Here is an 11396-nt window from a genome sequence, read left to right on the forward strand (position 1 = left end):
AGTGTTTTTATGGCTGTTGGAAATGACTGTCATGTCACTTTTGTGGTCTGCGTTTTCTTTGGATATTTTCTGTATGTAACTGTAGTTTAAAAAAAAAAAAATTCCAAACCATGTTTTGTCTGTGTTTCCTTACTAGAAGACAGCCTTGTGGGCTTCTTGGGCTCTGCCAGCTCCAATTGCCTGCTGCCTGTGGCTGCCTCCTCTCCAGGCCTCCAACCCTGTGCAGCACCTCCTGCTTGGCCAGAAGGGAAACAGGCATAAAGAAGTTATGTATGTAGTCTCTGAAAGAACTGGGCTCCCAGGAGCTACACTGCCCTGTGAACCCTGAACCAGGAGGGAAGGCAGTACATGGTCTTCCCAGCAGCTCTGAGGCGAGCTTCCTCTGCTCCTGAGCCACCATTCCCAGCCTGTGTGAGCCAGCCTCTGCTTCCATGCCTTGCTGCTCAAGTTTCACTGTGCCCCTTGCCTCACCTGTGCACCAAGCTGCCTTGGTTTCAGAGCCACACTCTGGATAGAGAAAGAGGTGGTCCATGGGGCCAGGGAGATGGCTCAGTAGAACAAGCGCTTGCCTGGCAAGTGCAAGGGTCTGAGTTCAATCCTCGGTTCCGCAAAAAAAAAAAAAAAAAGAAAGAAAGAGGTGGTCCAGGCCTCCAGGGCTCATCCCCAGAACTCCTGGGCCCAGCTGGGAGCTGTCCGCACCTCCCCCTCCAAAAGGAAGGCTATGTGCATTTGATTCTCCTGCTCCTCCCATGCAGCTTCGCAGGCTACCTCACTGTACTGCTGCAGGCCCACACCTGCCCAGCCTCAGCCCACACCACGAGGCCATGGGTCTGCTACATCAACCTGGCTGTGGCACCCCTCCTGGAAGCATGTGCCCTCCACCTCTTTCCACTAGGCCTCCCTGTCCATCCACAGACCCATTTACCTCATTGGGTCTGTTTCATTTTTTATTTGTTTTTGACTTTTTGAGACAGGCTTTCACTATACAGTTCAGGCTGGCCTTAAATTCCCTGAAATCTTGCCTCAGCCCCCTGAGTGCTAGCATTACAGGTGTGTGCCACCACGCCTAGCCCACCATTGGGTCTGTTTTGATCCCAATGAAAATAAACCTCTTGAGGGCTGGGGATTTAGCTCAGCAGTAGAACTCTTGCCTAGCAAGATGGAAGCCCTGGGTTTGGTCCTCGGCACCAAAAACAAACCGGGGTGGGGGAGGGGGAAAGAAAACTCTCCATCTTCCACTCTGGGACTTTTCACCCATCCTCCTCTGGGTCCTTCAGTACACAGACAGTGGCAAAAGGTACCCACTGCTAGGCTTGCTGCATAACCAGGGGTGACAGCCCCAAGACATGGCATGTGCTTGTCGTCAAAGTAAAAATGGCAGGGTACCCCAAGGATGCCAGACAATTGTAAGTCCCTGGTGCAAGTGACAAATCTGAGTAAAAATATCCCCAAACTAGACTCTTAACTCCCTCTGACCTTTTTTTAAAATTTTAGGGCCGGGGAGATGGCTCAGTAGAATAAGTGCTCACCTGGCAAGTGTAAGGGCCTAAGTTCAATCCCCGGTTCTGCCAAAAAAAAAAAGGAAAGTAAGAGCGTTACAAAATGTCTATAATGGGCTAGGGAGATGGCTCAGTGGAATAAGTGCTTCCCTGGCAAGCGCACGGGTCTGAGTTCAATCCCCGGTTCCGCCAAAAAAAAAAATGTCTATAACAAAAACGGCAGGTGGACTTGCAGACAACCAGGTGGGTGCCCCCATCACAGTGGTCCTGCAGCAGACGCCAACCCCACAGCGTCCAGACTTCACCCGTGCTGCGTACCTAGGGTCAGGCACTCGGCCCCTCCCCCCACCCCCCGCGCTCCCAAAGAACCAACCACCGTGAGGGGGCGGGGCCTCGGCCTGGACGCCTACGGGCAGGAGGGAGCAGGCGCAGAGATCTGGGAGTGGCCGACACCGAAGCCGGGAGAGGCGGGGCGTGGGCGGGGCCTCGGCGCCGAGCGCGGGAAGTCTGGAACCTGCGAGCGCTGCTGCGGCGCGGCCAGGATGTTGGAGCGAGAACTTCGTCGTGAGTCCCTCCGGTTGCGGGTGCCGGGCTCGGGGCGGGAAGTGGACCTCGGCTTAGACCCCCCACACACTGTTCTTCCTCCCAGCAGAGCTGAGCAAGGCCAAGGCCAGAGCACAGAGGAGCGGGCAGCCGAGAGAGGAGGCGGCCTTCTGCCACCAGCTGGGGGAACTGCTGGCCGGCCATGGTGAGCGCACGCAGGCGCGGGGCGCAGTTGGACCCAACCCCTCCGGACTGCCCGACCAATTACGGCGCCGTGCCTCTCCCCAGGCCGCTACGCGGAGGCCCTGGAGGAACACCGGCAGGAGTTACGGCTGCTGGAGGGCTCCCAGGATTCCTTGGGTTGCGCCGTGGCCCACCGAAAGATTGGAGAGAGGCTTGCCGAGATGGAGGAGTACTCGGCAGCCCTGCAGGTGAGGCACTGCCGCCTCCCAGAGGTGGCAGGAGAGGTGAGGGGACCCATTGCTGCTAGGGTCCATGGGCAGCACACCAGGAACTCCTGGTCTCCTCTTGTGACAGAAGGCACTAACTAGTTACAGCGTGAAGCTGCTGTCATCATGCAGACGGCCCTTGGTGCAGAGCAGAGGTGACATATGTGACCAGTTCTGTGGGGCTTTGGGAAGATAGGGGGCTCTCCTGGGCAAGAGTAGCTTCCCCTAGGGTCAGGACTTGGGGGTCTGCTTCCGGTGGGGTCAGTTCGGTGGCTTTTCCTCTTCGCACCAGCACCAGCACCGCTATCTGGAACTGGCTGGCTCCCTGTCCAACCACACGGAACTGCAGAGGGCTTGGGCCACCATCGGCCGCACACACCTGGATATCTATGACCACTGCCAGTCAAGGGAGGCCTTGCTGCAGGCCCAGGCTGCCTTTGAGAAGAGCTTGGCTATTGTGGATGAGAAGCTAGAGGGTGAGCGGCCTTGCCCCAGCCTCTCTGGACTTTTGCCTCTCAGGCCCCTCCATTTTTAAAGTGCCTGGGGAAGGGCTGCAGGCTTATGCTGCTATCCACTCCAATCTGGCAGACACCTACTATTTGTGCTCTTCACAGTGCATCAAGACCCTTGCCTCTCACCTCCAGAGGCAGAAGAAAAGGTGGGCGGGTGGGACTGGGAACCCCACTTGGAGAGGACCTGCTGAATGTTTGGAGGGGGCATCTTCCAGGGACACTGACCCAGCGAGAGCTGAGCGAGATGAGGACCCGACTCTACCTCAACCTGGGTCTTACCTTTGAGAGCCTGCAGCAGATGGCCTTGTGCAATGCCTACTTCAAGAAGAGCATCTTTCTTGCTGAGTGAGGCCCCAGCCCTACCCCAGAGGGCAGTAGGGTAGCTCCCCAGCACCCCCTGAGAGGGTATCCTGGCTGGGCTCTTGATTTTCCATGAACAGAGAGAGAGGCCCCTCACATCTGCAGTAGAAGCTGGGGAAGAGCAGAGTTGGGCTCCAAAACTGTAGTGTGGCAGGACTGGGGTCTGCATGGCATCAGTACATGTAGCTGGCTGGATGTTCCCTCTACCCCAGTGCCATCTTAAAAGCTTCAGTGCTCTCTATCCACTCTTTCAAAGTTAGAGGATCCTGGGCACTCTTAGCACCTGTTATTTTCACCCCTTGCAGGCATAACCACCTCTATGAGGACCTGTATCGTGCCCGCTACAACCTTGGTGCTATCCACTGGCGCGCAGGGCAGCATTCTCAGGCCATGCGCTGCCTGGAGGGTGCCCGGGAGTGTGCCCGTGCCATGAAGAAGCGGTTCATGGAGAGCGAGTGCTGTGTGGTGGTCTCGCAGGTACCACTGTCACCTACTCTAGCTGTATCTCCTGGGTGGGCCTGGGCCCTGGTGAGTGTGCAGGCTCATCTTTCTTTACTCCCCAGGTCCTCCAAGACCTAGGAGATTTTTTGGCTGCCAAACGAGCTCTGAAGAAGGCCTATAAACTGGGTTCCCAGAAGCCTGCACAGAGGGCAACAGTCTGCCAGAGCCTCAAGTATGGTGAGGCTGCACAGGAGCCTGAGGGTTGAATAGACTGCAAAGGGGGGGAAGGCTCTGCCTCCTCAGCCAAGGAGGCCCAAGTACAGGTTTTTGGGGAAGCAGTAGCGTCAGCAGGGGTCTCTTCTAGCAAGAGGGGCAGGTCGCTATCAAAAGACCTAGCTTTTATTATTTATTTATTTTGCGGAACCGGGGAATTTATTTATTTTATTTGTGTGTCTGTGGCCAGCTCAGCCCACCTGGGGGCAGGGCTGGCTGGCATGTGGTGCTGGGGGATTGAACCGCGGTCCCCGTGCTTTGCTAAGCTTGTTCTAAGCAGGTGTTTTAGACCACTGAGCCATCTCACCAGCCCATAAAGACCTAGCTTTTAGCCAAGCCTAATCAGGTGCATTGAAATGTAAGGAGGACACTGGCTGGCCTTTATCATGAGGCAGCATCTTTATTGACAAATTGGAGACAATAGTCATTTCACCATTTGACTGGGATTGGAGGGTAGGTGGCATGCATGTGGCTCAGATACTAACCACAGTGACAGTAGCAGTTAATGATGGTTGGCCTGTGCTACAAGCCAAGTTCCGTTGTCGGCTGTTGTGCATGTCTGTTCTAATCTCTAAGGTGCTCCACACAGATTCTCCTACTGTCCTGGTTTTACTACTGGCCAGGTGGAGACATGAAGGGGTTAGACGACCTGCTAGAGGGAACTGAATGGTAGGGACAAAGCTGGGTTAGGGCCCTGTGCCATGCTGCCCCTCCCACAAGACTCTTTCCAGCAGTGCTGACAGTGGTCCAGTTGCAGCAACAGCTGGAGGAAGCTGAAGGCAGTGACCCTCAGGGTGCCATGGCCATCTGTGAGCAGCTGGGAGACCTGTTCTCCAAAGCAGGCGACTTCCCCAAGGCAGCTGAGGCTTATCAGAAGCAGGTTTGTGGCTCCTGGCTAGAGGGGGAGGAAATGGCTGGCATGGTGTTGAGTGGGTATGGATCTCACTCTACTGGCTCCTCAGCTGCACTTTGCTGAGCGGCTGAACAAAACAGACACTGAGCTGGCCATCATCCACGTGTCCCTGGCCACCACACTGGGAGACATGAAAGAACATCGCCAGGCTGTGTACCACTATGAGGAGGAACTGAGACTCTGCAAAGGCAATGCCCTGGAGGTAAATATCCCCCCCTGCTCGGCCCTCATAACAGGTTTGCCCCCACGACTTTGCTGTGGGACTATGGCTGTCCAGCCAGAAGGCATGGATGGATGCCACCACTGGGCAAGCACTTCCTTCGAAGGAAATAGGGCAGGATCAAGGCACATGTTCCTGTTTCATGTGAGCAGCTGAGCAAGCCAGCATATGACTGAGGCCAACTGGATGTGATGGGCAGCAGTCCCCAACCACACCCTTCTCTGCTCCAGGAAGCCAAGACCTGGCTCAACATTGCATTATCCCGCGAGGAGGCTGGTGATACATATGACTTGTTGGCACCATGCTTTCAGAAGGCTCTCCACTGTGCCCAGCAGGCACAGCGACCCCAGCTACAGGTACAAGAGCTGGTCCTACCCACACTAGGTCCCCAACAAGCCCAGCATCCTTATAGGTTGCCTGTCCCCCTTGTTCCTCATTCGTATCCCCCTCCATGCCCTGTGTCCCCATCCCTGAGCAGGACATCCCCCTTTGCTCCTCAGAGGCAGGTCTTACAGCACCTCCACACTGTGCAGTTGAGGCTGCAGCCCCAAGATGCCCCTGGCACTGAAACCAAACTTCAGGAGCTAAGTATGGCCAAAGAGGAGGAGGAGGAAGAGGAGGAGGAGGAGGAAGAGGTGGAAGAAGGAGCCATTGAGGCTCTAGAGACCATCGAGCTGGAACTCTCAGAAAGTGGTGAGCACTGACCACTGCCTTGATTGCTGTGGTAGCTACACCTAGTGTTACTCCTCTGGCCTGCAGTGGGCCCTGTGCCAGCATGCTGAGGACTGATGCTATGCCTTCGCCAAAGCGGCTGAGAACTTGTGGTAGAGAAACAGCCATGGGCAGCAGGGCACTAAGTCCTTCTGTGGAAGTGGATGAAGGAAGCTGACGACATGCAAGGAGCCCGGGAAAAGCCAGTGGTCAGGTTGAGTGGGCATCAGCCAAAGCAGGCTACATGGGACCAGAGCCTGGGAGATGGCCCCATTAGAGGCATGTATTTATAATATCCAGGGCAAATGAGACAAGAGTGTGTCACAGAAGGCCTTGCTGTCCTGTGCCACAGTGAGCACACTCAGGTCAGCTCAGCCAGCTGTGCAGAAGGTGAATATGAGAGACTGACTGGAGCAACAAGCTTAGACTAGGGGATAGAGCTGGAGAGGCAGGTTGTGGGGGCTGAGAGCAGGTTGAGAGGTGTGTAGATGGAGACTGGTTTCCACCGGAGCAGCAGGTGGTAGAAAGCCTGTCCATAAGATTTGGGGTATGAGTCTACAGAAAGGCATTGCCTTCAGTATAAATTTAATGAGCTTCCATATTCTCAAGGCAAGTGGCCTAGCAGCCATAAGAAGCTGGGGCTATGTTTTGTAGAAGAGGTCAGTTTGGATGTCACTGGTATATAGCTGATGTGGGAAGAGAGGACCGTAGACTTGGACTTCAGGGAATGCCACTCAGCAGGCAGGCACAGGAAGAGGGAGGAGGCCAGTGGCCTGGGTATGGTGGCACATGCCTGAAATCTCAGCAGTGTGGGAGGCTGAGCCAGGAGAATCACATGCCCCCCCTGGGCAAAGTAGTGACTTAGCAATACACTATGGGAAGAAAAATCAGGCAAGGAGAAAGATATAAGGTTAGGGGGCCAGGGAGATGGTTCAGTAGAATAAGTGCTTCCCTGGTGAGCACAAGTGTCTGAGTGCAATCCCTGGTTCCTCCAAAAAAATAAAAAATAAATCTTTGTGAGAAAGGCATAAGCGTAGTATGAGTACAGAAAGGAGCTGGAGGCAGCCAGTCAGGAACAGAGGGCTTGGTGAAAGGGAGTGTGGCAAGAATCAGAAGAAGCAGGGGAGGGTGCTGGGAATCCAGGAGCACACAGGGCACCTGGCTCATGGGGGTGATTTAGCCTCATAAGAGTGCTTCCCAGAAGAGGGTGGCACATGGGGAAGGAGACTGGTCACCTGTGCAGGGGATGAGAGGCCGGCACAGGCTGGACAGAGAGAGACAGGCTTGGGTGGAGCAGAGGCCATGGGTAGGTGCTGTGGGTGGAAGTGGGCTGGTGTGGTAGGGATTGGGGGGCATCAGCTTTGACCTCACCTGGCTAAGGAGCCCTGGAGCCCACTGTCCCCCAGAGTTTACTTTTCTCCTTAGAAGTTAGACTGGGTGGTGGAGGGGCTTCTCTACTGGCCTTCCACAGGCTCATAGCCGGGCTGGCTCTCTGTTCCAGAGGATGACGCTGATGACCCATCCCGGGAGCCAGAGGAAGATGAGGAGCGGCAGGGCTGCCTGGGCCGGCGGAAGGTGAACAAGGTGAGCGCAATGCCCCCAACCCCACTGCAGGTGCAGCCCTACCACCAACCCCTCACACATCTGCCTGGGCCTGGGCTATTCTCTGTGCAGTGGAACCGGCGCAATGACATGGGCGAGACTCTTCTGCACCGAGCCTGCATCGAAGGCCGCCTGCGTCGTGTCCAGGACCTTGTGAAGCAGGTGAGCTGCTACCCCAAATGCACCACCATCTGGCCCCAGCTCCATCCAAAGGAGCTGCGGGCTTGGTTAGGATCTCTGTCATCTTTAGACCTGAGGACCCAGTCCCACCTGGGACTTAGCCCAGATACTAGAGGAAGTATGCCTTTCCGCCTGGAGGGAGGATAGGGTAAGCTCTGCTCTTACTGCTGAGACCAGTACCAGAGGAGGAGAGGCCTGGGCCAACCAAGTGATAGACTGTGGGGTCCCAGCCTTACTCAAGCCACAAAGCCCCTGGGACCAGGCCAGCCTGCAGGACATGGACGGCTGGGTCTTTCCTGTCACTGGTCACAGGGCCACCCTCTTAACCCTCGAGACTACTGTGGCTGGACGCCTCTGCATGAAGCCTGCAACTATGGGCATCTGGGTAAGTGGAAAATGGACAGGACCTGGTACATGGGTAAGGGAGAAGGGGCGAGTCGGGGTCTGGGCTTGGTGCCGGGAGCTAGGCTCGTGTGCTCTGGCCCACAGAGATTGTCCGCTTCCTCCTGGACCATGGGGCCTCAGTGGATGACCCTGGTGGCCAGGGGTGTGAGGGTATTACCCCTCTGCATGATGCTCTCACCTGTGGCCACTTTGAGGTGGCCGAGCTGCTCATTGAGCGAGGGGCGTCTGTCACCCTTCGTACCAAGAAGGTGAGCCTGGTGTGGATGGAGGCAGGCCTGGTAGGAGGGGCTGTCTGTCCCTTGCTCAGCTGGGTTCCACACAGGGCCACAGCCCACTGGAGACACTGCAGCAGTGGGTGAAGCTGTACTGCAAGGACCTGGACCTTGAAACACGACAGAAGGCGGCAGCCATGGAGAGGAGACTCCAAACAGCCACGTTAGGCCCAGGCAAGTAGCATCTCATTTGTTTCTAAGGACACCACCCCTGGGCCCTGAGCTCTGACTCCAAGGGGTCATGGTAACATGATTAGCAGGGTACGAGGTACTGACAGATTCTTTCTCCTACAGCCCCCCGTAGCACTCCTGCCCCCCGGACTGTCCTAAGTAACCATCTGTTTGACCCTGAGATGTCTCCTCCCTTGAGCCCCCGTTCTGAGCCCCTAACTCCTCAAGCCCATGCTAGGATCTCACCTGATCAGACTGCATCAGCCGTGGCCCGGACTCGAAGGAGCAGGCACATGCTGGCTCGCAGCAGCAGCTCAGAGGGAGAGGACAATGTGAGCCTCCATAGCCCATCCCAGAAGAGGCTGAGACGCTCTGCCTTGGCACAGCAGGGTGAGGCCTGGACCTCAGGTCCTACCAGCAGTAGGCAGCCAGCCACAGCAAGCACCAGTCGAGCAGTCTACCAGGCAGCCATCAGAGGTGTCGGCAGCGCTCAGAGCCGCTGCCAGGCACCTGGCCCATTTCGGGACACAAGTGAAGGTCCTGTGCCCCAGGCAGCACTCGTTCCTGAAGAGGAATACCTGGCTGGAGACTGGCTAGAGCTGGATGAACCCCTGATACATAGTCGCCCTTCCCGCCTGGCCTGCCCTCAGGGCAGTGGGGATGGTAGCGGCAGTACCTCAGGGTCAGATGAGGAGTGCCCCATCAGACCTGGAGGCCGGGCCAAACAGAAACGCCTGACCTCTTTCAAGAGTTGGAGTCCACTGAGGGAAGCGGGAGGCATAGCTACAGAGCCCTCTGGCAATCCCATCATGCCCAGGGCTTCTGTTCCCAGCGGAGAAAATCCTGAAACAGGCCATTCTGTGGTAGGTATACAAGGTGAGGGTGAAACTGGGTAGTGTGGACAGGTGGGGTGGAGGCCTCTGTCTTTTCTGACGGCTCCTTCCCCTCCCCCACCTGCCAGAGCCTGGTTCCACCCCCTCCTATCCGAATTCGGGTTCGAGTTCAGGATCACCTTTTCCTCATCCCTGTCCCACACAGGTAGGACTTGCTTTCTCCTAGCACCAGCCCTTTATGCCTACCCTGCAGTTCCATGCCAGGAAGACACAGTGTCCTTGTGCATGTCAGGATGGGACACAAAATAAGGCTTCCCTTTGACTACAACCCCACCCTGCTGTGCCACAGGGTTCCAGAGTGAGTTTGTCCTGCCCAGGCTCAGGCACAAGTCCCTGGAATGTCCAGGGGAGTCCAGGGAAGACAGAGAAAAAGATGCATATGGTGTAGCCACTGAGCAGGGATGGCAAGACCTCAGGGTCTTGAGGTCTCAGTGTGCATTTCCTGGACTCAGTGTGCAACCCCTCCCCACAGCAGTGAGGCCCACTCTGTGGCCTGGCTGGCGGAACAGGCTGCCCAGCGCTACTACCAGACCTTTGGGCTGCTGCCAAGGCTCACTCTGCAGAAGGAGGGGGCCTTGCTAGCCCCTCAGGACTCCATCCCTGATGTCCTGCAGAGCAATGATGAGGTAGGCAGCTGGGCCATGGGCATGGGCTGTTCCTCTTGCTAGGGTGATCACCCACATGCTCCCTAGGTGTTGGCTGAAGTAATGTCATGGGACCTCCCTCCGCTGATGGACCGCTACCGCAGGGCCTGCCAGAGCCTGGGGCAAGGTGAGGTCCCTGAAGAGCCCTAGCTTTGGTTAGAAGGTTGGACTGAAGGGCTAGGCATGCAGGCCTCACCCACCAATGCTAGTCCCAGGTTCACTGGGCACCCCTCCAGCCTGGCACCTGCCATACCTCAGGGCCAACAGGTGGGGCAGACAGGCTAGAGCTCATGGGAGGTTGAGTGGGATGTTGTAAAGGAAGTCACATTACAGAAGTGAAGCCCAGGGAAGAGAGGCTGGTGTGAGCTTTGGGCTTCCTTAACAGGAAATTTGTCTTGGGGTGAGGTGACCTGTTTCATGCAGGGGGCTCCAATGGCTCTGAATCCCATGCCTGTGGGAGTGGGTCCAGCCTATCTCCCAGGCTGCCTAGCTTCCCTACAGGGCTCAGAGGCAAGAATGTTGGTTCTGCCCCAAGTGACTGTATCTCCCTACCTAGGAGAGCATGTGCAGGTCCTGCGGGCCATGGAGCGCCAGGGCTCAGGCCCCTCCTTCAGCACATGCTCCCTAGCCCTATGCCAGGCCCAGCTCATGCCTCTGCTGCGGGCCCTCAAGATGCATACTGGACTCCGTGAGCTGCGCCTAGCAGGGAACCGGCTGGGGGATGGATGTGCAGCTGAGCTGCTGGCTGCCCTAGCCACTATGCCTAGCCTCGTCCTCCTCGACCTCTCTTCCAACCACCTGAGCCAGGAAGGTCTGCGCCAGCTTGCTGGAGGCCCCGCAGGCCAGGGCACTTTGCAGGTACAGGCCCAGGACACTGTCTTAGCAGCCCAGAAGCATCGTGGTTCTCAGTTAGCCAGTCATTGTATTGCCTGTGAGAGCTGGCTCATGCTCAACACTGAAGCAGGCCTATATAAGAGACCAGACCCTGTGAGAGGGCTGAGAGCTCAGGGCCCACCCATGTCTTCCACAGAACTTGGAGGAGCTGGACTTGAGCATGAACCCTCTGGGTGATGGCTCTGGCCAGGCCCTGGCCTCTATCCTGCGGACCTGCCCATTGCTCAGTACCCTGCGCCTCCAGGCCTGTGGCTTTGGCCCCAACTTCTTCCTGAGCCACCAGGCAGCCCTGGGTAGTGCCTTCCAAGGTGAGCTGACCAGGCAGGTCTAATCCTTGATTCCAGGTAAGGGGGCTCAAGGGGCTTGAGCAGAAGGCCCTTGGACATCAGGCATGTCAGGCATGGCTTCTTTCTC

At 56.7% G+C, this 11396-nt stretch overlaps 1 protein-coding gene across 2 annotated transcripts in view; it reads left to right on the forward strand.

The window, feature by feature from the left end:
• Nucleotides 1-2174: 2174 nt before the first annotated feature.
• Tonsl (tonsoku like, DNA repair protein) overlaps nt 2175-11396 on the forward strand; it is a 12820-nt gene continuing 3598 nt past the window's right edge. Inside the window, exons 1-21 of one of the 2 annotated variants that reach the window (XM_023723922.1) lie at nt 2175-2247; nt 2331-2473; nt 2784-2967; nt 3219-3348; nt 3669-3840; nt 3927-4041; nt 4812-4957; nt 5040-5192; nt 5441-5566; nt 5711-5903; nt 7423-7505; nt 7596-7685; nt 8016-8088; nt 8193-8356; nt 8431-8554; nt 8675-9414; nt 9513-9589; nt 9917-10070; nt 10137-10215; nt 10645-10946; nt 11119-11290. In XM_023723922.1, the coding sequence (XP_023579690.1) occupies nt 2447-2473; nt 2784-2967; nt 3219-3348; nt 3669-3840; nt 3927-4041; nt 4812-4957; nt 5040-5192; nt 5441-5566; nt 5711-5903; nt 7423-7505; nt 7596-7685; nt 8016-8088; nt 8193-8356; nt 8431-8554; nt 8675-9414; nt 9513-9589; nt 9917-10070; nt 10137-10215; nt 10645-10946; nt 11119-11290 (3304 nt within the window). In that variant the 5' untranslated portion in view covers nt 2175-2247; nt 2331-2446. The remainder of the gene's footprint in view (nt 2248-2330; nt 2474-2783; nt 2968-3218; nt 3349-3668; nt 3841-3926; nt 4042-4811; nt 4958-5039; nt 5193-5440; nt 5567-5710; nt 5904-7422; nt 7506-7595; nt 7686-8015; nt 8089-8192; nt 8357-8430; nt 8555-8674; nt 9415-9512; nt 9590-9916; nt 10071-10136; nt 10216-10644; nt 10947-11118; nt 11291-11396) is intronic. The other variant, XM_023723923.1, reaches the window with a different exon arrangement.

The sequence above is a fragment of the Octodon degus genome, unplaced genomic scaffold, assembly GCF_000260255.1.
Source record: "Octodon degus isolate 3935 unplaced genomic scaffold, OctDeg1.0 scaffold00104, whole genome shotgun sequence".
Lineage (NCBI taxonomy): Eukaryota > Metazoa > Chordata > Mammalia > Rodentia > Octodontidae > Octodon > Octodon degus.